This window comes from Callorhinus ursinus, unplaced genomic scaffold (genome assembly GCF_003265705.2).
Source record: "Callorhinus ursinus isolate GAN/ISIS: 27379988/994484 unplaced genomic scaffold, GSC_fseal_2.0 scaffold10, whole genome shotgun sequence".
Classification (NCBI taxonomy): domain Eukaryota; kingdom Metazoa; phylum Chordata; class Mammalia; order Carnivora; family Otariidae; genus Callorhinus; species Callorhinus ursinus.
Window position 1 is genome coordinate 88511224 of NW_027397072.1, and position 27727 is coordinate 88538950.

Below are 27727 nucleotides of genomic sequence, written 5' to 3' on the forward strand. Positions count from 1 at the left end.
TGTGTGTGGTGTGGTGTGGGTGTGGTGGTGGTGTGTGGGTGTGGTGTGTTGTGGGTGTGGTGGTGGTGGTGTATGTGTGTGGTGTGTATGTGTGTGTGTGGTGTGGTGTGGGTGTGGTGGTGGTGTGGGTGTGGTGTGTTGTGGGTGTGGTGGTGGTGGTGTATGTGTGTGGTGTGTGTGTGTGTGTGTGGTGTGGTGTGGGTGTGGTGGTGGTGGTGTATGTGTGTGGTGTGTATGTGTGTGTGTGGTGTGATATATGTGTGTGGGTGTTGAGTGTGTGTGTGTGGTGTGGCATGTGTGTGTATGTGGTGTGGTGGTGCGGTGTGTGTGTGTATGGTGTGGTATATGTGTGTGGGTATGGTGTGGGTGTGTGTTCTCACCCTGGTGCCCATCAGCAAACACGCTGTGTGTGTAGGGACTGTGAACCCCGTGGTTAGGGTCTCTCAGTCCCTCGTCTCTGTGGTGCTGGCACCTGCGTAGTGTTTCATAAAGGGAGTGCCCAGTAAATATGCGCTGAGTGGAGGTTGTGCCACGTATTAGCCACTTCTGAGCCTCATGTGAAAAGCCAGCCATTTGGAATCCTTGTAGCATGTGTTGTTGACTTTGGACCAAAATCTAAAAAGGACTCGTCACCTTTTCTCTTGAGCACAGGAAGATGCTCTATCCCAGATGACCAGAGGATGGTTTCTCCCTTCTCTCCGTGCTCTGTGCCTGGATCTGTTCCCTGGAGCATCAGGAGTGCTGGTGTTTAGGTTCACGAAGCTGACAGCCCCTGATGCTGTACACAGACCCTCCCCCGCCCCACAGGGCTGTGTGCCAGAGCAAGATTCAAGAATTGGCCATCAGAAAAGTCCCTCATATGTCATCAGTTAGCAGCTCCCCAGACTTTTTTCCTGCCTCCTCCCTTCTCCCCTGCTTCTCACTCTTCTTTTTGCCATTATAAAGACACTGATTTGAGTGTGAGCAGAGGAATTCTTGAAGGGCCTGGGACCTCACCTGGGCATTGCCTGTGTCCTCCCTGCCTGGGGCACTTCCCCCAGAACTGGACTCAATTTCAAATTGCAGACCACCCCCAGCCCCAGTGACACTTCCTGGCATCTTCCTGGTGTATTTCCTCCCTAGTACTTCCTGGCTTCAATGTGCTACATATATGTAACGATTATGTATGTGTCTCTCCCCTTCTAAAATGTATGCTCTCTCAGGGGCATAGACGATTTCTGTCTATTTTGTTTCTAACACGTTAGCGGTTCCTAGAACTGTGGTGCATATTAGGTGGCCAGTTAATCCTGGGCAGCTGAGTGAATTACGTTAATAATGGTTCCCAGGCCTTTGGTGAAGACTGTGTGGCTGCCTTTCCTTGCGTGTATGTGGGCCAAGGCTGACTGTAAGCAGCAGGAGAGGCACTTCACCCCTCAGAGGGAGGCCGCTGTGGCCTTGGACCCTCCCTAAGGCCACCTGCATCTGACCGGCTGGGCCTTGCTGGCCTCTGCCCCCTCATCTTCTGTCCTCCGTCTGCAGCCTCAGCTCTTCCCTGTGAGCACCCGCGCTCCTGGTCCCTTCTCTATAGCAGGTGATGAAGGTGGGCCTGCAGCCAGGGCTGGTTCCCTGGAATCGGCTCTTGCGGGCAGCCCGGCAGCCTGAGCAAGGCTGTAGTGGCATGGAGTTCTGTGATGCTTTGCCTCCGACCCGTGCCTCTTCCCAAGACCGTGTGTGGGACGGAGGGACAGGGCCTTCTCTCGGCCCGGCCACATACTGGGCGTCAAGGCCCCCTCCACTCTGCTCCTCCCGGACAGACTCTCTTGCCTTTGGTTCTGTCGGGATGCCACGCTCCACTCTCCTTGTGGTGCTGAGGAGGCTGGGGCTGCCTGTGGTGGGTGGGAGGTGCGCGCATTGACATCCCTCCGCTGAGCAGTTCTTACCATCCCAGGAGGTCAGGGTGCAGCCGTTCGGGCGCTCGTGTGCGAGGATAGAACTCAGGACCGTGCTCTTGAATTCACACGGTATGCTAATTGCATCCTTACAAATGTATTGAAGTATCTCTTGCCATGCAGAATAAAGGATCCGAAACTGATGGGTTCCTTTGAGCTATTCCGATGGGGTGGAATTAAAGCATGAAAGCAAAGCCTTGGCAGCCCGTGCCATTGCAGCTTACAGAAGACAAGTATAGCTGGTGGTCTTTTATCCCCAGCAGCAGGTGGGGCCAGGCTGCACACCAGCCTGGGGCCCTGGGGAAGATGAGTGTGCCAGGAGCTTGGTCTGACTCGAGCCGCACGCAGTCCCCTCCAGTCTGATTCCCTGCAGCCTTGCCAGAGAATTGGAGAATGGCCACAGAGCCCAGGCACTTGGTCCTGAAGCATTTTCCAGATAGACCTCGGTTCTGAGCCGTGAACACATCTCCTGAGTTAAACATTGCTTTGGGCATGGTCTCACTGACAGCCAGTGCCAGGCTTGCACCCCAGAGGAAAACGATGGCGTTGCCTAAGTCTAATTCAGACATTCCTCCGCCTGGAGTTGAAAATTCAAGTTAGGGTCATTAATTTTACCTTCAAAATTCTTTGGCTTCTCCTTGTTGGATATGTTGTCTTATATCACTAAATTGCATAAAATACTGTACATGACCAATTTGATCCCTCAGTTTGGGCATCAGATTTTAAGAAAGTCAATCCATTGGTTTCTTGCTTTCAAAAACACAAAATAACAGATTAAGCCTGATTATCCTTGAGGACAGTTTGAGAGTGATCACATTTTGCAGGACACAAAGTATGACCAAGCAGCAAATCCCAGCCTGAAGGCCAGATCTACCCCACTGCCTGTTTTTATAAATAAAGTTTTATTAGAATACAACCACACCCATTCACTGAGGTATAATCTATGGAATCTATGGCTGCTTTCATGCTATAATGGCAGAATGGAGTTGGTTTGTCAAGAGACCTGCAAACCTAAAATATTTACTATGTGGCTCTTTACAGAAAAAGTTTGCTGATCCCTGGCATAGAGGATAAGGCCTGGCTATGTCACCTTGAACAAGTTTCTTACTTTTCTGTGACTCAGTTTCCTCATCTGTAAATGGAGACGATAATAATCCTCACCTAATAATGTTATGTAAAATAAATGAATAGTTATAGCATCTTAGAATAACTTCTGAAAGATGGTAAATTTGTTTAAAAGTTCAACATCATTAGCCATAAGGGAAATTCATATCAAAACCACATTGAGATACCACCTTACACCAGTTAGAAAGGCAAAAATTGACAAGACAAGAAACAGCAAATGTTGGAGAGGTTGTGGAGAAAGGGGAACCCTCTTACACTGTGGGTGGGAATATAAGTTGGTACAGCTACTTTGGAAAACAGTGTGGAGGTTCCTCAAAAATTTAAAAATAGAGCTACCCTATGACCCAGCAATTGCGCTCCAGGGTATTTACCCCAAAGACACAGATGTAGTGAAAAGAAGGGCCATATGCACCCCAATGTTCATAGCAGCAATGTACGCAATAGCCAAACTGTGGAAAGAGCCGAGATGCCCTTCAACAGATGAATGGATAAAGAAGATGTGGTCCATATATACAATGGGATATTACTCAGCCATCAGAAAGGATGAATACCTACCATTTGCATCGACATGGATGGGACTGGAGGAGATTATGCTACGTGAAATAAGTCAAGCAGAGAAAGTCAGTTATCATATGGTTTCACTTATTTGTGGAACATAAGGAACAGCATGGAGGACATTAGGAGAAGGAAGGGAAAAATGAAGGGGGGGAATCGGAGGGAGAGATGAACCATGAGAGACTATGGACTCTGAGAAACAAACTGAGGGTTTTAGAGGGGAGCGGGGAGGGGGGATGGGTTAGCCTGGTGATGGGTATTAAGGAGGGCACGCACTGCATGGAGCACTGGGTGATATATGCAAACAATGGATCGTGGATCACCACATCAAAAACTAATGATGTACGGTGACTAACAAAACATAATAAAAAAAAGTTTTAAAGATAGGTGCACATTAACAAGATTTTTAAAAAGTCCAACCACTCATTCAAATCTCAACCAACTCTTCATTTGCACACTGGTCATTTAAAGACCACTTCACTGTTTGGTACCTCCTCCCCTGTGAGGCCCCCTCGTGGTAAAGAATGCTGCTCTGTGGGTCTGATAGTTTCCTGTCTGACTTTGCCCTTGGATGACTTTTCCCAGAAAACAGGGGGTAAAGACTTGGTTGTCTTTGGGAAAGGTAGCGGCTGGTGTGGAGAGAGAGCTGAGGACCCTCTGGGTACCCCTACCCCTGCCATGAGGACAAGGCAGCCTCAGTTCCCATGTGCTGTGTGATCCCAGCAAGAGAGGCAGGGAATCCAGCAGGGCAGACGATGTGGCAACAAGAAGGCATGCTTCTTAATGAGCTAGTAAGTGGGAGAGAGGAAATATAGAGAATAAGTTACAAATTATTTCCCTTCAGCTCGTTAGAACACTACGTGATGGTTGCTAGGTTCCATCACTTTCTTCCCTCCTGTTTCTCTTTGCTGTCTCAGGCAGAATATTTTATGCCACCTGCTTCTAGGTGGCACTTCGTAGGCAAGGGTGCCCAGAAAGCAGGCAGACTGACTTACTACATGTTTGGAGGACCCAGCATTTTTGTTGAGAAGTTTCTGGGTCCCTGTTCTCTTCTCTCTGTTTTAGACTGGATTTTCTTTGGAAGTTCTGTGTTTACTTATCTTTATGCCCTCCCAGGCCATGTTTCCCGCTTTGGGGCTCAGAAAACATGGTTTATATCACAGTGTTGATAGCTCACATACTTGCTCAGCATTCAAGTTATGGTTTTGTTTCTGCACAGGATACTACTGATTATACCACTACTTGCTTCAGAAGGAAAACTTGTGTGTGCTCAGTGCAGGTGCATCAGGATGTTCTATAGCATCCTGGCAGGGCGAATGCTGCCTTTGTCCTGAGCCTGATCCAGAATGCTGGACTTGACTGTCCTGAAGGCAGAGCTGTAGGGGCTCAGAGGCACAGCCTCTCACCTGCCCCAAGCAAGCAGCTCATCTCTTCCTAAAATGTTCCCCCGAAGAAGGAATTTTCTGTGTCCTTCTTTATCCTCTTCCTGTGCCTCAGTTTGCACATGCAGAGCTCCTGACTGCACCCATCTCATTCAGAGCCCGCCCCCCACCCCCGGAACTCCTAGAGCTGCTTGGCCTCCCTCAGCTCCCTCCCACCCTCCCAAGACCCGTGCACCCAACTCAGGGCTGCCCAGAATGACCTGCTTGGTGACACCCCTCTTAGATTCCAACGTGCCCCCTTCCCAGCATTTCTTGTCCCTTTCCCTGATTTGTTTGCCCCTTAGCACTTACTCCTTTCTAACCTCTCAATTTTACTTACTTAAGTGTTTTCTTGCTTGTCCTTTTGCTGGAACATTAACTCTGTGAAGCCAGGGACTTGATGGTGTTTTGTTCACTGCCTATCAGAACACGTTTAGAGTAGATGGTGTTCCTCTTCCTAATTTTTAAGAATTCAAGCAAGCCAAGTGAGCTCTTCAATATTTTAGTAAACTCAAAAAATATTGAATATTTTAGGCAGGTCAAATATCACTACTTGGCCCAGAAGCCAGCCAGCAGAAGAAAGACCCTCCTTTATGCGGGGGAAGAGGTTCCGTGCTGGAGAGGTGGTCTTGTTTTTCTAGGTGGGGTAAAAGGACAACTGGAGTCCCCATTTGCACTTTAAATGGGTTTACAAAGTCACACTAAAGCTGAAGGCTTCAAGAAGGAATTTCTCATCGATAAAATAGGTAGTAACTGGGGTGATTCTCTAGCATATGAAATACATTTCAGAGTGGAGCTGCTTCCAGGAAATTTCTCCCTCAAGTCCCTGGCTAACAAATGCAGGGGGCTCGCTGTGCACCTCCCTTGCAGCTTGCAAGCTGCTGTTGCATGACCCGGCCCCTGTGCGAGGGGAGGACGCCGGCCCTGGCAGCTGAGTCCACCACGCTCACACCCACGCTGTGGCAGTGACTCCAGAGGCCATTCGTTTGTCTCTCCTTAGTGAGACTATTTGCATCCATCATTGATTTATGAAGTTCACCTGAAGTCTATAAAAGAGTCTGCGACATCCAATTTTGTGGTGATTTCCATTCCAAAGTTGGCCCAGCATTTTATAAATAAATATCTGGCGTTAATGATTTCTGTAAATCAGTATGGAAATGAAGCACCAAGGGATCCCCGCTAGCTCCAGCCGTGTTCGTCAAGGCTCAGCCTGCACCGTGCCGTGAAGAATTCTGCCCCAGTGCCCGCCTGTCCCAGGCCAGAAGTGGTCTGAGCCCTGCGCACCCAGACCTCTATCCTATATGTAGGTAGCAAATTGCAGGATTCGGGAAAAGCAGGCAAATTCAATATATGCATGAATTTAGCCCAAACCATTAGCTATCCTTTGATTCATGCTTGATTTTTTTTAACTTAATAGCAAAACCTATTTAGCATTCAAAATGTTAATTCAGGGCTTGAAGTTTTCATGCTTTTCTATCATGTATCTAAAGTGCCTAAAGCGGTTTATAGAAAACAGAGAAAATTTAGAAAAGGGGCTAATAGGATGTTTTTTCTGAGATTAACCCAGCATGGCAAAAAGATTTTTAAGAACCTCAGGGCCTGTCTGTAGGTGAAAGGACCCTCAGCAGTCCCATGACCCCCTTCTGCTCGTGGGAAGACCAGGCCCACCCTGCCCGGGACCCCAAGCTCAGAGCCCACGGGGGGCTTGGTGCTATTTGTCTCCCTCCTGGCCTGCCCCCCATCTGCCCTGTGACTCCCCTGTGGCCAGGGGCCATGCCCGCCTGGTCTGTGGTGTGCCATCTCCCACACGGCAAACTGTGCTTCTCACATGGTGATGAGGGACAGGTGAGAAGGAAAGCAAGAGGTGCTGCCCTTAAACCCCGTCACAGCGATGTGTGGGGTCTCGGGGAGTATGGCACCCATCTTTCTGTCAATGGGACAGCTTTTCTTCTTATAACTGACTAATACAGTATCATGATCAAGTTTACTTTGCTAAGGCCTTTGTTTTTACAGAATGTGCCTGTCTCTGTGTTGTGTGATGTGGACGTCTGTAGCAAACAGGTGATGTGTTGCGTTCTGACGGTATTATCATTGGGAAGTTATTTAACAAGAAACCGTGGTACTCACCAGGTTCTCTGTACAAGTACTGATAGCTGTTACCTCACTTATCTCACAAATCCCTCGGAGAGAAGTACTTTATGATGCCCATTTTGCAGATGAGGACACTGAGGCATAGGGCATCTAACATGCGGCAAAGTCAAGCTCTTAGACGTACTGCCGCGCAGCCACCCCGACCCTCCAGGGTCCAGGATTCTAACTCAGGCCTCCCTTCTTTGCTCTTAAATAAAGCTGGATTCTTAGGGAAACTTATTTGTTTTTGCATGGATATTTATAATTATCTTCTTTTTCCCCTTACCTTCTTGTATTACTTTTTCTTTTTTGAGGTGGAGGGTAGCATTAAAACCATAATATGTAAAAAAATATTTAAAGGTTATTTGCTGGTTAGTTTCAGTTGAAATAGGGTCGGAAGGAACCATCTGCCCCTACTTTCCTTTTTGAAAAACAACAGATGTTGAAGGATGGGAAGCCTTTGTTTTCCTTCCTGACCTCCTGACCTTCTGAGGTGTTTGGAGATCCTGGTATACAGTGTGAGGCCCTTTTGGCCCCATAAAGGAGCCTCTGGTGAGTGCTTCCCTTAGGAACCTTGGTTATGATGTCAGACATAGGACTGGCCTGGACACCCCTGGATTCAGGCCCACCAGTGCCTGCGATGGAGGGGCTGGGGTTGCAGGCAGCAAGGCCTTCCCCTGGGAAGGATCATAGGGGCAGTAAGCTGCCAGACAGAGACCACTTCTCAAGGTACAGACCACAGTCCCCAGCCCAGGGCATGCTGCAGGAGTCAGCCATGGTCTCTTCTAGGTCACCATTGTCTAGGACATGTCTAGGAACGTCTTAACATCAGTTCACAGTATTGGTGTGGTCTTCCCAGAAAGTGGGGAAATGACTACTACTTCTCCGAGGTGGATAAATGCAAACAAAGATCTGGACCCTTCTGGCCCAGTGGATAACCTGTCCACACCTTTCCTTTTTCTTCCATGTTTACTTCCAGGTAATCATCAGAGCACCCCTAAGGGCTCCTCTCCCACTTTGGGAGTGTGAGGAGGCAGGCTAGGGTTATGAGCTGGAAGCTGGTCCCCTCTTACAAGCCCCTTGACACTGAGGAACTTCCTTGCCTGTCTTAATTTCCCTCAGTAATAAAATGGCAATAGTAATTCCTACTTCACAAGGTTCCTGTGAACAATAATCGAGTTATCTGGAGTGTTTGGCATGAAGTAGCAGCTAAATAAATGGTCATGTTATTTTTAGAAGGCCATGTAAGTAGTGAATTGGTGCTCAGGCTTGGAAGTCAGACCCCCTGGACTCCGACCCTGGTCTGCTGTTTCCTCCCACATCTGGGACCTTGGGCAAGTTCCTGAACTTCATCGTGCCTGTTTCCATCTGTAGAGTGTCAGTGATCTAAGACCAACCTATGAGTGGCTGTGAGAAGTCCACGGGTCACACAGGGTGAGTGCAGGAAGCAGCATACGGCGCATCCCAAGAGCTGAGGGGGAAGCGGCCAGTGCTTATGATAAAGGGGCGGCAGGAACCACGGGAGTCCAGATGAAGAGCATCCCTTTGGAAGCAAGGTGGGAAGGACTCCCAGGACCCTAAGCAGTGCCCAGAGACACGGGGAAGGAGAGGAGGTCACAGCTGAGGACAACACGCTAGACCTTTGCTGGTATTTCTTTCACTCAGCATATGATGGAGCCAATGTGTGCAGATGGCAGGCGGGGCAATGTCCTCACCTCATCCATCTGATGCTACTTCCAGTCTACACTTAGGGGTCATTACTGGTGCCTTTTCCAGCACTGGCATCCAGGATCCTGGAACATTTGTTTGCCTCAGCAAGCAGTCTACGATGATCATTTTTATAGCACCTTCTTCATTAAGAGACAGAAAGCTCGTTACATGCCATCAATTTTATTCTCTTGACATTACTAGAAAATTTGGAAGGAGAGATTTGATTATCTCCAGCGTATGGGAGAACGGAGGCCCCGCGTATGGAGGTGATTTGTCACACGGCACCCTGCAAGGCCACCCCCACACCAGGGCTGTCTCCACTTCCCCAGCTGCGACTTTGACAGTGGAAGTGGCATGCTGTTCTGAAATGTAGCGCACACTCCACCCACACAGAGGGGCCCTGCAGCCACCACCCCCGCCTTTACCCAGAAACAAGTGGGAACTGTGCAAGCCTCAGACCTTGGTCCGTTGCTAGCTTTGACGTTCCATTCCAGGAGTCGGCAGACTTTTTTCTCTGAAGTGCCAGATAGCAAATGCTTTTGGTTTTGTGGCCCATATAGACTGTTGCAAGTACTCAGCTCCGCTGTTGTAAATGGATAGGCGTGGCTTCGTCTCCATAAAGCTTGATTTACAAAGACAGCAGGCAGGATGGATTTGGCCCCAGGGCCATGGTTTGCCAGCTCCTGATCTATGCTAATATTAGATGTTCACCTTCTTTTTCTCCTCCCTGACTTCCGAACAATAGACCTGCGTGTGTGGTGGGTAGGTTTGAGGAACAATTTGAGCATGTGTGTATGGATGTGCTTGCATGCATACATGCGTGCTATTCAAACATGCCTCTTTCTGTACAAGGTATTAAAGGTGGGTCTCAGGCGACTGAACTAGGTGTTTTGGTCTCTGAAAAATACTTACTAACACCCTAGTTATAAGACTGCCAAGCCTAGGTTTAAAACTTCTCCAGGCAATTCTAATAATCTCATGTTTTCATAATTGTCAGAACAGAATTACTTTTGATTTCCTTTATGAGCCAGACGTCATACGGCATCCTTCACAGTCTGGGTAGGTCATGGACTGAAGCACAGATGCACCTTCACAGTTCCCAGAGTGGCAGGATCTGTGGAGCCCAGTGAGGTCACAGGGGCAGAGGCAGATTGAGGGGAGAGCCTGGCTCGCAGGCAGCAGGGGCGGTGAGCGGGCAGGGGAGGAGGTCCACGGAGAGCTGGCTGGTGTCAGAACACAGGTTGTGCGTGTACAACAGGGTGTCTCGCAGGTGTTGAGAACCTGGTTTTGTTACCCTTTGAACCTTTGCAAGCTCTTGAGTGGTAACATGTTATGAAAATGAAAGAGAGCGGAACTGACGTGGCGGCTTTGGAGGTAGGGGAGTGGGGCACACACTGTCTCCTGGAGGGTCATGCTGGGTGCCGGGCTGGAGCAGTTTGGAAACCAACAGGGTGCGGTAAAGCCTGACCCCTCCAATGTGGGGCCTCACTCTGCCCTTCAGCGGGTGGGCCGTTTGCGCAGTCAGATTCCACCTTTCCTAGCCAAGAGGGAGGGCAGGCTGTTGCCTCCGCCCAGGGGGACTCTGGGCAGATCCGTCTTGATTTCAGGGAAGGGAGGCCACACCTGTTATTGGTGGTCAGCCTCCTTTACAGCCCCTGGGAGTCTTCTTGTGTGGCTGTGTGCTCTGCCTGCTGGCACCCACAGCCCTGGACCAGGGCACTTATAGAATTCTGGTCAGGGGCCTCGAACTTCGGCTCCCTTTGCTCTCCCTTTCATAGAACCTTCTGGTTTTCATTCCCGACCTTGGCTGTCGAGCTGCTCCCTTCCCTTCTCTCAGGAGGAGAGTGGGAAAGTAGGCCCGGACCCCGTGTGGTGACGGCTCAGTCACTGTGTGTCCAGGGCCCTCTGAGGGGCACAGTTAGGAGGGCTGAAACACATGGTAAAGTGTAGTACTCCCTCACCCCTGCCGTGGTGTGCGTAGATAATCGGGAGTTGGACAACGCAGGCATTTCTGAGAAGCTTCTCCCAGGCATCTTTGTCTTTGCAACCCAGAATAGAGAGATTGCTGGCAAAACAGAACGTGGTGAAGCCGTTGTTTGATCAGAATGAGACACACTGTAGTGTTCCTGTGGAAACTGTAAAACCAGCCGACTCTGATAAAGCTGGTGCAGAGAAATGCAGTTGTGTGTGGTGAGAAGCTTCTCAGACTTTGAAGGCTGCACAGGTGTCCGGGGGAGAAGGGGCATGTACAAGTATGCATGCTCCCCTCCCCGAGCCTGTGCTCACCGGGGGGGGGGGGGCGGCGAGAAGCTGGCACCCCAAGGGTCAGTCCAGCTGGCCTCAGCAGTGGTCTTGTGCCAGGCGTCAGCAGAGGTGGACTTTGTTTTGGTGACTGTGAGGCTTCCCTTTATTCCTCTTCATGTGGGTAGTAAAAAGCGAGCTCCTGGCCCTGGTGGGAAGGAGCCACGTGTTCCCTGAGGACGGAGAGGAGGATGCTAGAGATCCAATCGTCACACTCGAGGGCTCTCTATTGTATGTCTGCAACCCTCATCAGTGAGAGTGCTGAGCCGGGGCCAGCCTGTGAGCATGTCCATGTGTGCATGCACACACGTGTGTGTGCATGTGCGTGCATGTGTACTTTCCTCAGAATCATCTTCACTCTCAATATTTCCATTAATGTTGGCTATAAATCTCCCCAAATAGAAAAAAAAAAACCCTCCTAACTGAGCTGTGTCTTTGTTAGGAGCAACTTTTTCTGAGACTCGGCTTCCAGAAGACCTTAATTTTGGATCTCACCTTCTCTCTGCTGACTTTGTTTGATCCTGGTGTCTCTCCTCTTTCCAGGATCACATATGCAAGTGGCTTAGAAAGTGGCTTCACACCCTCGGAAGGGTGACTGATGTTTTTTAAAGCATAAATTCTTTGAAGAGGAGCATGTTGTTTTGAAAAAGTTTTATTTCTTATGCCATGATGATTTTATTACAGAGTTGTGTCAGCTAATTTGAGAAGAAGTTCAAAGAGGCACAGGCCTTCTATGGCATAAGCATGCTGTTGCTTTATATAGCACCGTTCATCTGGAGGAACCCAAGGGGCTTCACACCTTCCACATACAGATGACTCCATCCAGCCCAGAGTCACCAGATGTCTCTAAGGCAGAACAGGGGTTTCCTTAAATCTCACTTCTCCTAACAGCTCAGACGGAGAAGTTAAGCCCTCCCACCTTCTGGCAAATTACCACTAACATCAGCGAACTGACTGCCAAAGTGCATAGAACTGTAGGCAAAGCTGAGAAGAGGGCCTTTGACAAGATCTGGGAAAAGTAAAAGAAAAAGAAAGAAAAAAAAAGAAAAAGGTACAATTTCTTTTTAATCCTCACAGATCTTGGGGAAACATGAAACTCGTGCTCAACACGGAGCAGCTAACAGCCACTCTTGGCTGTAGACAGCTTACATCTGCATCACATGGTAAGGGCTTAGTGTTGTCCTCACACCACCTGAGCTGGGGGACAAAATGTGCATTTCTCTTTTGTTGCTCTGGTTGGTGACCCTCTGAATAAAGGGATGTTTCTTACTCCCCTGTAGCCTACTGCAGGGTCTGGCACGTCGTGCTGTTCCATAAATTCTTGGAAGCACATGTATGCAAATACCAGAAAGAAAAAAATATCATTAGAACAGAAGGTGAAAGGAACAAAAGTCCAGCGCCCAATGCAGAGCTTTTAATGAGAAAAATGGAAGAAGGGGCTTGAAGAAGGGTAGAACTAAAACCTGAGAACGTCCTGGTTGATGTGTGATGTAGTGACATCTCTATCACAGATTTGACACATAAACTAGAGGGAGGGGACATTCTGTTTCAGTACTTCATTTAACGCATGAAATCATGGCTTTTCAAGTAATTCTAAACCTGAGACGGTTCGTGTTCATGGTACTGTCCTAACGGGGAATACGTGAATGGTAACCTCCCCATTGGTGTGGGGTCAACGCTTTGCCTTGAAAACTGCTTACGAGCTGGAGAGATGGTAAGTCGCACCACAGAGCCTCTGAGTTACTCAGGATCCAGCTGAGCTCTGGTGAGAAGATCCCCAAGCACAGCGGCCCAAGTAAGGTGAAGTGACTTTTCCTCACGTCACAGTCCAGGGATCTGTTCTACACGGTCATCCAAGGAGCGGGTTCCTCCCTCTTTTGCTTGGAGGGGGATCTTGGAGTGGAAGAAGCTGGCTCACCTCCACTGCCCCTGCCATCCAGGCCGTGGAAGGGAGAATCAGGCATTAGGATTTCCTTACAAAGGTCATTATGAAACAGGGTCCAGAATTGCACGAGCCACTTCCACGTGTACTAGATAACTAAGTTACAACACATGGCCATGGCTACCTGCGAGTGAGGCTGGGAAATGAAGTCTAGCTGGGTAACCTTGACCCCCAGTTGAAACTTGGAATATTCTCACTGGCAAGAAGCAGGAGCAAGTGGATATTGGGGGACAGTTAGCTATCTCTGCCACTTTTGTGGGCCCTGCAAGTTTGGCATGTTTGTGGTGAGGCTGCCTCCCTTCTGTGGCCCGCTCACCATCCCTGAAACGTGCCAGAATGTGTTTCCCCAGTGACCGTCAGCTCTGCCATGTCTGTGGGAGGCAGACCCACGTCTGTGTCTGACTGTATCTGGCTCTGTGTCTGTGTCCAACTCTGTATTTGCTCAGCCTGCTTCCTCCAGTTGTCATGCCCTCCTCCTTGAGTAATCATTGGGATTTTCCCCATTTATCAAGGCCCAGCCACTCTTAGCAATGGGACTTTGGGCTGTAGGACCCTGAACCTCACATCCTGGGAAAAAAATAATGTTCAGGGGAAACTCTTAGCCCAGGCCCAATCCTGGGGGGTTGGTTTGACTGGTCCATATGTTCATTCATTCAATAGATATTTTGAGCATGTGATCTATGTCGGGCCAGGGGTCAGGGATGCAACATTGAACAAAAAATAGGCATGTTATCTGTCCTCCTGGGGCTAATGGGCCAGGGGGGCCCTCCATTGGTAACATGCAGTTAGAAGCTATGCTCAGTACAGGTGTTGCCTGGGAAGGTCTGAGTAAGGGAGACGGGTTGAGTCCTTAAGAGTCCAAAACATGGGCGAGTTCTTTGTCCACACTGTTCACCCGAGCTTGCTGGGGGATGTGAAGGAGTGAGACCTGGCCCTGCCACGCCGCCCTCCCCCACACGCTCCAGGCCCCACACCCGGGGAAGCCAGTGTGACTTAGAGCCTTGTCAGCAGCATGCTGTAATGGAGGCACATTTGTCAAACCCACTGCCGCGGTGATCTCCATAAAAGATGGAGATGGTGCTGCTGTGCATGCGTGAGCACCCAAGTCTCCACGGGGTAGGACATTAAGCCCACAGTAAGATTTGTGTGCTACATCCGAGTAATGAGCCATGAAATTGACATTATAAGTTTTAATTATTATTAATGCCTTGCAGGGGTGGCTGGTGTTAATTATCCTGTAGGCATCCCAGATGTATTTCCCTTTTTCTTTTATTTCTTTTCCTTAATGTCTTGAGCCCATAGAATGCCGGCTCAGTGGCAGTGTTTGAATGGGATTCCTCCAGAGGGGAGCACACACAGCTGAGGGGTTATAAGGAGCAGTCTGTGGGCAGAGAGGTAATAGCTGCACGGAAACCCACTCAGTTTCCTTGGGCTGGGAGGGTCCTTGGGGGTGCTGCCTCCAGGCCCTGTCATGGACTAATTAGGGTAATCTTAGAAAGGGCTTTAAAGATGACAGGTGCCTTGGAGGTCTGAGAGTCCCCATTTCAGAGCATTTCCTCACAGGGAGAACCAGGTTCTGGCTGCTCTGCCCCCCTAAAGAAACCGCCTCTTGGTGTTGTCCCTGACTTTTATCATTGCCCTCAGAAGTATGTCCTGCATCTCAGTTTTGCTCCCTCAGGTGCTGATCTTGGCAGTGTGGGGAGGGTATTCTCAGGTGGGCTGGGCTGCCTCCCTCTCCCCCTTCCCTTCTCCATGGCTCCCTCTCTCCGCTCGCCCTGTCCTTGCCCACCCACAGGCACAGACCAGAGCATGGCTGCCTTACCAGACCATGACTGGGCCAGCCGGGCTGTGCTGTGTGCTCTAAGCCCTGTGATCTGACCTCAGGGTCACAAGATGGCTGGCCCCAGCTGGGCGGCCGTGCGTGCAAGCCACTCCTGCCCTGCTTCTGCTGCTTCAGACGCCCCTGGCCCCTCTCCTTCCCTGGTCTACCCACTAGCACAACTGCTCTTCTGCTCCTCCGTGTGGAGCTGGGATCGGCACCCTTACCCTGGATCTCTGTGAGGCATGCTGCTTTTTACAAGGGGTGTCATGTCAAATCTGTCATTTCTGACTTTCCTCACCTCCAGCCCCACTCAGGCTCTATCTCAGGAATAAACTGAGCCCAGCTGAATGAACAAACATGCATAGGACACCTACCATGTGCCGGACACTCCCGTCCTGGGGCTTGGTTTAATACGGACTCGTGCAGTAGGGGTGTGATGGAGTAGAAGCTCCCGGGACATAGAACACAGCCTGCTGCTGCCGGGTTTGGGAGCAACAGAGAGGGGCCAAGGTGGTAGGCAAGCCCCAGAGGTTCCAGAAGCAGGAGTTCTTTGTGAGCAAGGATACTGCCCCCGTGGCTGGCGAGGGCTGTGGGGAAGGACGTTGGGAGCGGTGGCCGGAAGCTGAGCTGAGGCCATGTGGGGGAGTATGAATGCCATGCTGAGGAGCTTGGTGCCCCTTCCTGAGGGTAGTAGGTAGCCACTGAAAGCTCCTGAGCCCCAGGGGGTAGGATCAGCTCTGTGTTCAGGCATCCAGCCTCACAGTGGGCTAATTGGGCCTGAGGGCTCACTGGTGGAGGTTTGCAGTGGTGTAGGTGGAAGAGAGGAAGGGCCTGGCCATGGGGGGTGGAAGTAGGCCTGGTGTTTCCCTGAGGGCTCGCTTACCAGTAGGGGCAGTAGGACTTGAGGATGAGTGCAAGGTGGAGGGAGAGGGTGGGCATATGGGCCACCGAGGTACATGTGTGGCGGTGGGCAGGCGTTCCCTGGCCAGGATGAGGAATGCAGGGTTGGAGGCTCTCGGGACAGCTGTGGGACGTCCAGATCAAGAAGTTGAGCAAGCGATTAGATTGGAACGAAGTCCACCACTTGGAAGGGATGTTGGAAGCAGAGAGAGAGGCAGGCAGAGTTGGGGCCGTGGAAGGTGTTGGGCTGACCAGGAGGCCTGGGGCCACGGTGCCCAGACGGGTGGCACCAGGCCCATTCTGGAGAGTCAGTGAAAGACCAGGTCCCCTGAACATCAGCAGTACGTGCCTCACAGGAACTGGGAGGACACACTACTCAAGAGCACCAGCCCCAGAGCCAGGCCTCCCACATGGGAAGGGCCTCAGTTTCTTGTCACTACACCCAGGCCCTTTGCTGCACCCTGGCAGTTGGGGTCCGGGATTGCACAGCATGCATAGGAGTGTGCTGGCGAGTGGCGTCTGTGTCGACTAAGCCGGCAGAGCTGGTGGTGGGCAGGCCAGAGCGGGAATGCCAGTGACTCCACTACACGGGGAGGATGGGGAGGTGCGAATGTTCAAGCAGCATGCAAGTGCACAGAGGGGCGCAGAGCCCATCGAAGCAAAGGTGCAAATCTGGCCTTTCTTGCTCTCCTTTGTTATGAAGAGTAGCAAATTTACCAGCAACCTCAAGTGTCTGTGGGTCTCCAAACATTGCCTTTGATCACTCCCCACTTGGTCTGGGGGTGAAAGGAAGTGGGGCCGGTGGCAAAGCAAAGGTTCCTGTCGTGCACCGAGCTGAAGCCCATTTTCAAGTTGACGGCAGGTTCCTTCCTTACTGTCCCTCTCGCCTCTTATCTTGATGGGTGTCTCAGCCTCTCCTGTGCTCGGTAGTGACAAGAGTCCCATCACGGAAGTCAGTGTTATATTTAACTTCTAAAGTTGTGATAGACTAAGTTCAAATAGAACAAGAAAGCTACCCTGTCTTTTTGTAAATTTAACCTCACAGGCTGGGGCAGAGTTTCTCAGCTTCGGCACTATTAATGTTCTGGGCGGGGCAGTCCTTTGCTGTGGGGGCTGCCCCGTGCACTGCAGGACGATTAGCAGCATCCCTGGCCTCTACACATTAGAGGCCAATAGCATCCCACCTCCCAGCTGTGACAAGCAAAAATGTCTTCACACATTGCCAGATATTCCCTGGGGGACAAAACTGTCCCTGCCTGAGAACCCCTGGGCCAGGGGCCGACTGGCCTTTGTGTGTCCAAGGTCCTTCGGGTGATTCACAGCCGACAGCCCCTTCCATTCTTTTCTGATCACAGTCCTTGTTCTGCAAATCACCACTTTGCCTCAGCCGTCTGAAATCAGGGCCTGTTACAGGCTATTGTGCTTATGGTACAAAGCTAGCCAGGATGAGTATTATTGGAAGCAAATTGATTTTTTTTCCTCATTGAGTTCTGCAACGAAAAATCCTCTGGTGTTACTATTTAATTGGTTAGTGGTAGCTGTTTGTCAATTTGCCAGCAGGTTCTCTCTTAACTGCTGTCATTTGACATTGCTGAAACATAAATGCAGAGTGACTGAGTTGCCAACATGTTATTAAGTCCCCTACAAAGAGCTTTTCGATGTACTACTGCTGCAGGCTTTTGTGATTCTATTGATTGATTCGAATACTAAAGAAATCCTTGGCATAGAAAGCCCTGGTGAGAAAATGCAGCTTCTGTCAGGGAAATTGTTGGGTATTGCCACAGGGACAGTGGTGGGTTTTCCTTTGGTTTTCCTCTGGCAGAGACTTGGCCTCTGACAGAGCTTACTCAGTTGATGTGTATTGGCCACCCATACAGAAGAGGAATAGAAACCCAGGCGGCCACTGGTCTTTATGAGACAGGTCCAGTTAAGTTGAGGAGCCCGGGAAGTGGATGGTGACGTCAAGTTTCAGGGTAGTTCAACAGACTCCTTATTGCAGAAGAGCAAATTCTGTTTTGGTTTCAGAACCAGTCATTCACCATTAGAGACCAAAGATGGCAGATCAGTTTTAGAAAGGTTGGCTAATCTTTGACAGGATGACAAGAACATCCCATGACATTGAGAGGATACTATTTTATGGTCTTAAAATTGTATTTCTGGACCAGACTGCCATATGCATCAAAAAGCTATTTGTCATTGGTATGTGTATGGTGGGGGGTGTATTGTGACAGCCAGGGACCACTTGTTGGAACTCCTAGTGCACTGGGGACCAATGTCCCAGGGGTGGCCTCCACCTTCCATGGCCAGACTGTCCCTCTGGGCTGGATGTCACAGGTGTATGCCCTTGGTTTTAAGGCTATGAGTGGGAACATCCCACAGTAGGTGTGGGTCTGTCCCCTTGACCCAAGAAGCCCCTTGACATGTGTTCTGAGTTGCTGTGAAGGTTCGGAGATGAAGTCAGGAAAATGTTATTGGACAATAATTGTTGGAAGTCTGGCAGCTAGAATAGCACACAGTGGAAGACAGTTTAGCACAGAGCAATGGGTGAGAACATCAGAGCCAGCCCCCCCGGGGAGGGATTCCGCTATCCTTACGGGGGTGGGGCTTGGCGCCGGTCACTTTCTCTTTCTCCATGCCTCAGTTCCCTCACCTATAAATGATAGTAATTTAGCTTCTGTTCCAGACTCCTTTTCAGCAGAGTGAGTTGGTTTCTGTGGACAGTCCAGGACCATGCTTGGCCCCCCTCTCACATGCACTATTTGAGGGGGGACTGCCATTATGGGGACCGTTTTGTCTCAGCAGGGCCATGGGCTTGAGTATCCCCACATAGGGTGTCTGTTCTTTTGAAGTACTTACTACTCTGGAACATTCTGTACGTGCCCACACAGCACAGGAGCCCCCCGTCCCAGACAGATCTAACGGGGCAGCAGGAAGGCCACGCTGAGTAACCAGGTGCTATGTTTTGCTTTCAGACTCTTTCCCAGCTTCCCTATGGGAAGGCACTCTACAGTTATGAGGGGAAAGAACCCGGCGACCTCAAGTTCAGCAAGGGCGACATCATCATCCTGCGGCGCAGGGTGGACGAGCACTGGTACCATGGGGAGCTGCACGGGACGCATGGCTTCCTGCCCGCCAGCTACATCCAGTGCGTCCGGCCCTTGCCGCAGACCCCGCCCCAGGGCAAAGCACTTTATGATTTCGAGATGAAGGACAGAGACCAGGACAAGGACTGTCTGACCTTCACCAAGGTAAGGGGGGCCCCTGTGAACATTGTCACCCACCCTCCGTTTGAATCCTGGCTCCTCCCGAGTGCCCAAGCTCCTCCCCATTGTGCCTCAGTAAGTGGGGAGAGCAGTTATTCCTACTTCCTGAGTTTTTGTTGAATGGAAGGAGATGGCACACAGCCCGACACATAGCTCCACCCAAGAGCTGACAGGGCACTCGCTGGGTAACAGGTGCAGAACCCTCTGTCACCTAGGTGAGTCATGGTGTCTCTCCGTGGCAACTCAGGTGCAGAGGAGTGAAGTCTCTCCAGGACTGACAGGCCCTGGGAGAGGGGGCTCATCAGAGGAGGCTGCTGCAGAGCCCCCTTCAGCTCACAGGGAAGGGATGGTAGGGCCCAGAAGCCAGCGTGCTGCAGCCCTGTGCTCTGGAGCACCAGAGGGCACAGACACGTGTGCTTAGGGCCAGGTCAGTCTTGCAGAGAGGGACCTGGGCCGGTGACAGACTAAATAGCATTTGCTGGCAGAATTGTCCTAGCATTGCCCAGTGAGATGCGGAGGGGCCTGGTTTCTGGCCATCCCGGGCCTCCGTAATTGTCAAGTGTGGAGAGGACTGAGGTGATGCCCTGTACACCCTGATGGTCCCTCACCAACTACAACCGACGGGCTCCATTCTTGTCTGTGGGTGTCCCTCCTTCCTTGCTTCCACTGACAGACTCCTCCCAGTGCTGGGCAGGGTCAGGGCCCTGGAACACTTACCTCTGCCCAATTCAGTAACAGCAGTGGCCCTTGATAACTTTACCGACCCCATCACACTTTATCTCAACTGTCTTCCTGTTGTTGGAGCCCAAGCTCCAAAAGGCACAGTCACTTACCGGAGGCTGGTGGCTCGGGCCTCTCCTTCCGCCTTCCATCTTCTGTTTCCTGTCTGTCCTGCTCCCCACTCCGCACCCCCTGCCTCACGTGCATGCCGTTGTAAATAACGGTTGTAAATAACAGAGCTAGAACTCTGAATCTCTGACTTCAAGCCCACGTCCTTCCCACTTGTGAGAGGCCATTGTTAGTCTCCCTCTGCCCCATCTGCTCAGTGCAGAACTTGGCTGTGCTACGGAGCTCTCTGGAGGGCTGCTGGAGTACAGTGCACACCATTTTTGAGCACAATTGGCATGTCCTGTGCATAGCTGCTATTTATGTCTTGTTCCATTGTTCAGACTGACAGTGAATAATCTATTTTTCATTCACGGATTCAACTCTTTCTTCCTTCCTTTCATCAAGGTGTTCTGATGCTAATTCCGATTGTCATCTGGCTGATGCAGTTTCCCAGGAAGCTGCAGCCAAACCTGTCCCCCCTTACCCTCCCCTTCCCCCTCTTCCTCTCTGGCTCTCTCAGTCTGTGGCCTGGAGTGACAGGCTGCCTGGAATGCAATATCAGACAGAGCCCCCACTTTGCTCACTTCTCTGTCCAATGGACTCTGGAGAGCCTCCTCTGAGAGAAGAACGCCCTGGGGGCCTGTGACGCTCTGTGCTATCTCTTATGACCAAGAGCAGGGACCCCTCTCGACCTCTCGGGTTCTGGTTGGGCTCTTGCTAAGGAGACAGACTCTGTTATGGCTCCAGGCTTCTCTGAGCTCAGCCGGCTCCAGGAACAGACACCGCCATCCTCAAAGAACTGTGTTGGAGGAGGCTCTTCGAACCAGGAGAGCTCAATTTGCACTTACCACCACAGAGGGCTGGAGAGCCCAGCTTCCCCTGGCATAAGCAAAGGCCTGCCTTTCCCACCACCATCATAACCTGCTGTGTTCTACAAGCCTCTGCCTGGGACATTCAACTCCAGGGTGAAGCCCAGAGCCCATCAGACAAGAGAATAAAGAGGCATTTGTCCACTTACCAACAAGATGTACTAGCCTCCAACTCTGCTGGGCACCATGCTATACCCAGGGGCCAAAGACAGACCTGCTGCCCTCCGGAGCCTCAAGTCTGGTGGGAGAGAAAGGCAGTAGCAAGTCAAGAAATAAGTGTTCCAGAGTCAGCCTCAGAGAACAACCCTGGTCACCCGGGAGCTGGAGTAGGCATTTAGTAAGGGTTCCAAAGTATTCATTGATAGCCCTTTGTGTTTGGCATTTCAAAAGAAGCAGTAAAGTGGTCCTCATGGGGAAAATTAGAACTCAGGCTTTCTTAGACTCATTCTGTGGTTGGCTCGTTCTTACTTGGAATTAGGTTGGGGGTACCACAACTGTGTCTGGGGTGTGAGCGGGCATCACTGTTGAGGTGTCTGTGGTCATGAGGGCTTCTGGGGAGATGGCATGTGAGTTAAGATTGAGGAGCAAAGGCACCAGGCACAAGAAGGTCTGTGGGGGTGGTCTCTGGCTACAGAATGTGGCTGTTCCCACAGGAAGCCAGGTAGGAAGTGTGTATCTCAGGGCCTTTTTCAAGGACTTTTTTTTCTTGAATCCTGTGGATTAATGTGGAGAGTTAGAGACCCGTGCACATGATTCCCACCGAAAATTGTGCTGTGACATCCATCCCCTGCCATGTTCACATAACCTTTTTAGGAGCACCCACCTTTGCCCATCTAGATGCTTGGGTTAGGGCACAGGCACCCCTACCAAGCCCCTGTTCTCTCTGCAGCTCTTACCTCTAAATTTCTTCCAACAAAGCCTCTGAAGGACATGGGTGAGGAATCATGCCTCTCTCCTGCTCCATTCATATTTCCTCTTGCCCACACCGCTTGCCTGACATTTCCCTTCCATGTGCATCTGACCAGCTCATTTGTTCCCATGCTGGGGACACTGGTTCCATCTGACATCCTCCGTTTATATCACACCTCAAGTGACTCTGGGCTTGGCATCACTCCTTCAGACCGGCTTGATTTTGCCTGCATGGAATGCTTTGCTGTTTGGAAGTATTCCACTCTGGAGTCAGCAAGGGATGAGGGGTCTCTAAAATCCATGGATGATGCTCACTTACCTTTCAAAAGCATCATGGTGATGGGATTGATCGGGTTTAAAAAGGCAGGAGGCAGGTGGATCAAAGCAAGATTTTTTACCTTCGGCATTGGCTTTTGAACGGTCCTGTTAAAACTGCATTAATCAGAGCCATTCTAAAACCAAAGTCCTTGCTTCATTTAAGAAGAGAATGAATAATTACTTTTGGTAAAGCAGCTATAAAAAGCATATTTTAGAGCTTCATAGTCGTCCCACTCCAAAAAGCGTGGCACGTGCAAATGCCAAGACTAAAGGAAAGAAGTGCCCTGAGCTCTCTGCCGGCTGCGCTCTCGCAAGCTCTCCCATGGGGCATTGATGCCTTCCGCCCTCCACATGCACAGAGAGGGAATGGGTTTGCTGGGGAGGCGCCCTTGTGTAGGGACTTCTCAGGTATCCCACAGGTGACCTTGGGGAAACATTTCACTTTGCCAGGCCCCCTAATCTTCAGGGTCAGGACACAGATCCTACAGGGGGTGCCAGGGGCCACCTGCTTTCTTCCTGCTTCAGGAAAAGATGAAGTTCAGTCAGATACTTATCACTTTTTATGTTAGTCCAAAATGCTCACAGGAAAACAAACACCCTTCCTAAGTCACATACTGCTTGGAGAGATGAGAATTTGGCTAGTTAGCTAGACCCTTATATTTCTGGTGGCTAAATCCCTCAGGGTATTGCCAGGGGGTGTGAAATCTCAGCCTCTGTGTCAAGACTGTTGTCCCCATCGCTGGGCACCCAGGCCTGCTGTGTCATCTCTGCTTCTTCCTGAGGGGCACTGGGAATGCTTTCAGGACTGGAAAGACTCAGGAAGCAAAGCGGGATAAGCCTCAGTGCAGTGCTCTACTCAGGCTACCCTCCGAAGTTACCAGAGAATCTCAGTCACCATTGTGGCTCCTGGCTCCTGGTTCCCTCCTTCCAACCACCTCTGAGTCCTGTTCGGCCTGGGTGGAGGAGGCACCTGGCTAAGGTGACAAACCCCAAGCATGAGCACAGAGGAGGTGACAAGGAGCAGAGTGACAGCCTGGAGGCTGCTGAGGAGTGTCCTTGCCCACCCGCACCCACCTCCCTCCCAGGCTCACTCCACTTGTGGCTACACTGGCCTCCAAGCCCCTGTCCCTCCATCCTGTTGGCTCCCCCAGGGCCTCTTCAGCTCTCCCCACAGCCTGAGTGCCCTCCCCACCTGTCTGCATATCCCTCAGAGTAGCCCCTGACCCCTGAGTGATGGAGCCTCCCCACCCACCACTCCACACCCCCATTTTCTCCTCCTGAGAAGGTAGCGTGTATATTTACATGACAGTCGTCTGTCTCATGGCTGGAGTGCTGGCTTCCTGAGTGTGGCTATTCTGCATTTACCAACTGCCTATCCCCATCTTGGGACAGTGAAGGGCACATAGGATTTTGAATACATATTTGTCAGTGAGGCTGGGTGCAGGCACTCTGCCTTGGCCTGGGCAAGAGGTCAACTGCATTTGCTATGGGAAGTGTAAGTTTATGTTTGTCCAGCCTCCTTGTCCATTCATTCGTTCATCAGATGTTTATCAACGCTGGACTGTGTTCCAGGTGGGCCAGTGGGTGGGAAGAGTCCCACCTTCAAGTGCTCACGGCCCACAGTGGGCACACCAGGAGAGGGAGCATCACAGCACCTGAGCCTCTGTCCTACTGGAGAGTGTATTGTGTGCCTGTGGTGTGTGTGTCTGTGGTGTGTGTGTGTCTGGGGTATGTGTGAGTGTGGTGTGTGTGTGCCCGTGGTGTATGTGTGGTGTGGTATGTGTGTGGTATGGTATGTTCAGGTGTGGTATGTGTATGGTGTGTATGCGTGCATGTGGTATGTGTGTGAGTGGTATGTGTGAGTGTGGTGTGTGTATGGTGTGTATGTGTAAGTGTGGTGTGTGTATGCTTGTAGTATTGTGTGGTGTGTGTGTGGTGTGTGTGGTGTGTGTGTGTGAGTGTGGTATGCGTGTGCATGTGGTATATATGAGTGTGGTATGTGTGTACCTGTGGTGTGTGTGTGTGGTGTGGTATGTGTGCATGTGGTATGTATGTGTGTGTTGTATGTGGTATGGTGTGAGTTGGTATGTAGTGTGCGCGCGCATGTATGCAGTGTGTGTGCATGCGTGTGGGGTGTGTGAGTGTGGTGTGTGTATGATGTGTGTGTGTGGTATGTGTGTGGTGTGGTGTGTGAGTACGGTGTGTGTATGTGTGTGTACATGTGGTATGTGTGAGTGTGGTGTGTGTGAATGTGGTACCTGGTGTGGTGTGAGCTTGTATGTGGTGTGTGTGCCTGTGGTGTATGTGTGTGTGTGTGTGTGTGTGTGTGTGTGTGTGCAGGCATGTGGGATGTGTGTGTGCAGTGGGGAGATCTGCAAGCGCTGAGGAGGGTGTGACATCTGACCTCTGGCCTCTCCACTTACACCTGGACCCACCCTGTGGCTGCAGGCGAGACCCCCAGAGACCTGCCTCTCTCTCCTGCAGCGTTCCTTTCTATGAGTGGTTCCAAGCCTCTGACAGCTTCTGGAATTGAGATGGGGTGTGCGAGACAGGACAGTCTTGGTTTCTGGAACGCCATGGCTCCCAGTGTCCTCAGCAGGACAGCAGAGGGTTAATGGCAGCAATGACTCCATTAAGAGCCTCACCTAGAACTGCCCAGAGGAACGATTTGTGTTATTTCTGCAATGAAAGGCTGAGGGAGTTTTTGAACTTTTCCCTTTTTAATTTCCCTTCTTTCTGAGGAGTGGTGATTTGGGCACTCTGTCTGTGGCTGGCTTGCATTCTGACAGGAAGGGCTCAGTGACAGGCACAGGTCCCCAGTCACGCCACAGTGTGAGGTGGCTACGGCCGTGGCCCGCGGAGCAGGCAGCCAGCCCTGAAGGGATGAAAGGAAAGGCTCCCTCTCGTCTGCTTCCCACCGCTTCTCAGAAACCACTTGAGTGCGGGTGAAGGGGGAGTGGACACATTCAAGTGGCTCTCCAGGAGGATCTGCTTGCTCTTCCTGGCCCTTCAGGGATGTTTCTAGCTGCTTTATATGTGCTATTGCCACACCACTCAGTTAGGAGAGTAAAATAGTAGGCCCTCGGAGGTTGGTTTATCCAGACTTGCTGAAGGAACTCTCCAAGGTTTCCAGGCTGAGCCCGATGTGTGAGCAGTGACATCTATTGAATTGTATTTCTGAAATGGTTTTGAAGGACAGGGTGCTGGGCTAGTCATCTTCAGTGGCATCCAGAGAGCTTCTGTGTGGGCACAGATGCGCCACCCTCCCTGCGGGCCACGAAGGCGGAGCTTCAGTGCCCTGCTCCACAGGTTCTGTTCTTAACAGAGCCCATCTGCTTGCAGATCTACTTTTCCGCCGGTAGGAACAAATGCACAAACTTTGGGCAGGTTAGTTAAATGAAATAGAAATGCAGTTTGAGGGGTGCGCAGGTGGCTCAGTCAGTTAAGCAACTGACTCTTGGTTTCAGCTCAGGTCATGATCTCTGGGTCATGGGATCAAGCCCAGCATCGGGCTCCATGCTCAGTGGGAGTCTGCTTGAGATTTTCTCTCTTCCTCTCCCTCTGCCCCTCCTGCTCTGCGCACTCTCTCTCTCTCTCTCAAATAAATAAATAAATCTTAAAAAAAAAAAATGCAGTTTGAAGGCCCCTTTTAGATGGGAGGCCTACCACGATACCTGAATCCTTTGCAAATGTATTACCCACTGAGCCTTGAGAAGAAAAGCAATATACTTTTTTAATAACCATGCTATGTTCATAGCCCAGACTTACCATCACTTAGGGCCACCCTGAGACCACCTGAATGCAAAGGAGAGCCACTATCATATGACACTGGCATTTGGTGTATTTTCAAAGCTTGGAAATTTGAGGGAAGTGGGAAAACGGCATATGGAATTACACTGCCCCCCAGCGAGTAACGAGCATCTTACATGAAACATGTGAATGAAACTGAGCCACGCATCTGAAAGTGAAAGTGAAAACTTTCCTCCATAAAATCCTCGCATGCTGCCATATTGGCCCCAAACTTGTGTGCCCCTCCTGACTATCAGTGGTGTCCAATTAGATTTCGTTTACTCAACTACATCAGGCAACTCCATAAACTTGTGCTTGCAGGTCAAATCCTATCCACCCGCTGCCGTTTGTATAAATAAAGTTTTATTGGCACATACCAAGACGCCTTCATTTACATGTTGTCTCTGGCTGCTTTCATACTAAAACAGAAGAATATGTGACAGAGACAGTAATAGCCTCAAAATCCTGAAATATTGGCTGTCTGGCCCCTTCTAGAAAGGTTTGCTGACCCGTTACATAGAGTACAGCACTATGGAGGCCAAGCACTCGGTGGTTCCTTGTGCATCCCACTCAGCATGGCTTTGTTCTGAGGCCACTGGCAGCCCACCTTGTCGAGTGTGACATGCAAGGCCACCATTCGCTACGAAAGAGCAACTGAAAACTGAGGTCTGAACCATATAGCTCAGTCTTGCCACTGTCATATAGAAAGCTCATTTAATGTTTAAGGAGGGAGCAATTCTCTATATTCCAAAGAGGCCACAGAGCAGGGATTTCCCCTTTTCCTTGTCCTTCTGAGAAGCACTAGCTCCAGCTTTTTGAAATATTGACAGTGAATCAGAGACCCGATGTGATCTAGCCACAAAAAGAGGGTCATTGTTTCCCTAGTCCTGCACTGGTGGCAGGAGAAGTTATTACTGTTTGCAGAGCACACCAGATCTCATGCTGGTAGCTCTGACACGCTAGAGTGAATTTTCTCATTGCCCAGCACTCAGATGTTCCTCTTCGGAGGCTGTCTCCATTGTGTGAGTTTGGGTTAGAGGTAGAGCTGTAGGAAAACTTTCTCAATGCTCCTAGGTGAACTTAGTTACTTTGTTGTGTGTACAGAGAGGAATTGGCTTCCGGCACCCACTATTTTCCCAGCCCAGTCTCCCCAACAAAATTCATGCCAGCTAAATAGGATTGTTCTAAATCCTACCACTGCCATGAAGCTCCAGCCAGCCATAGGACCAAGAATTGCCCCCCGTCAATATTTGGGCCAGATCAGAGACCTGCCACCAGGTACCACCAAACCACAGCAGGGACTACATTGAACTTGCATCTGATAGGCAGGTGGGGCTATGTGGTTCCACCTGCTCATTTCATCAGCCTCACAGTAGCACACTGATAGGATTGGATTTGAACCCCACTTATTGCATTTTGCTGGGATTTCACTGTACTTACATTGTATTGGATGATGTGCCTCTCTTTATGAACAGACCTCTACCACCAAGTGTTGAGCTCTTCTTGGGAAGGGATAGCTTCTTCCCCATGCCTGGCTCTTAGGGGATGCTTGCATATTGGTGGCCACATGAGGAGCAGGTTGGCACTGCTTAACACCTGGAGTGATGACAGAGCCCCTGGCCTAAGAGGTGACACTCGTTTTTTTATAGCTCTCCCTTATGTGGAACTGTGTCTGCTTCTCAGTAACTTGGAGCCCTTGGTGTGTATCCTGCCCTCCCAGATGACTCAGAATGAGCCCAGCTCTTCAGTGTCATAATGATGCCAAAGCTGGAAGACAGTATCCATGCCCCCCACCCAGCATTCTCATGTCTCAGGCTCAGTGATCCCACTTTCTTCTCTGGCTTTCTGTGACTTATTTCAGACTGTCCACATAATGGTTGGCTTCCTCAGTATGTGATGTCTCTTTAGAGAGGTGTT

The 27727-nt window shown here is 50.5% G+C and overlaps 1 protein-coding gene across 3 annotated transcripts in view; it reads left to right on the plus strand.

Moving 5' to 3' along the window:
• Nucleotides 1-27727, plus strand: part of SH3RF3 (SH3 domain containing ring finger 3) — a 361498-nt gene that overhangs the window by 187048 nt on the left and 146723 nt on the right. For all 3 annotated transcript variants that reach the window (XM_025869126.2, XM_073897932.1, XM_073897934.1), the window contains exon 2: nt 18807-19082. In XM_025869126.2, the coding sequence (XP_025724911.1) occupies nt 18807-19082 (276 nt within the window). The remainder of the gene's footprint in view (nt 1-18806; nt 19083-27727) is intronic.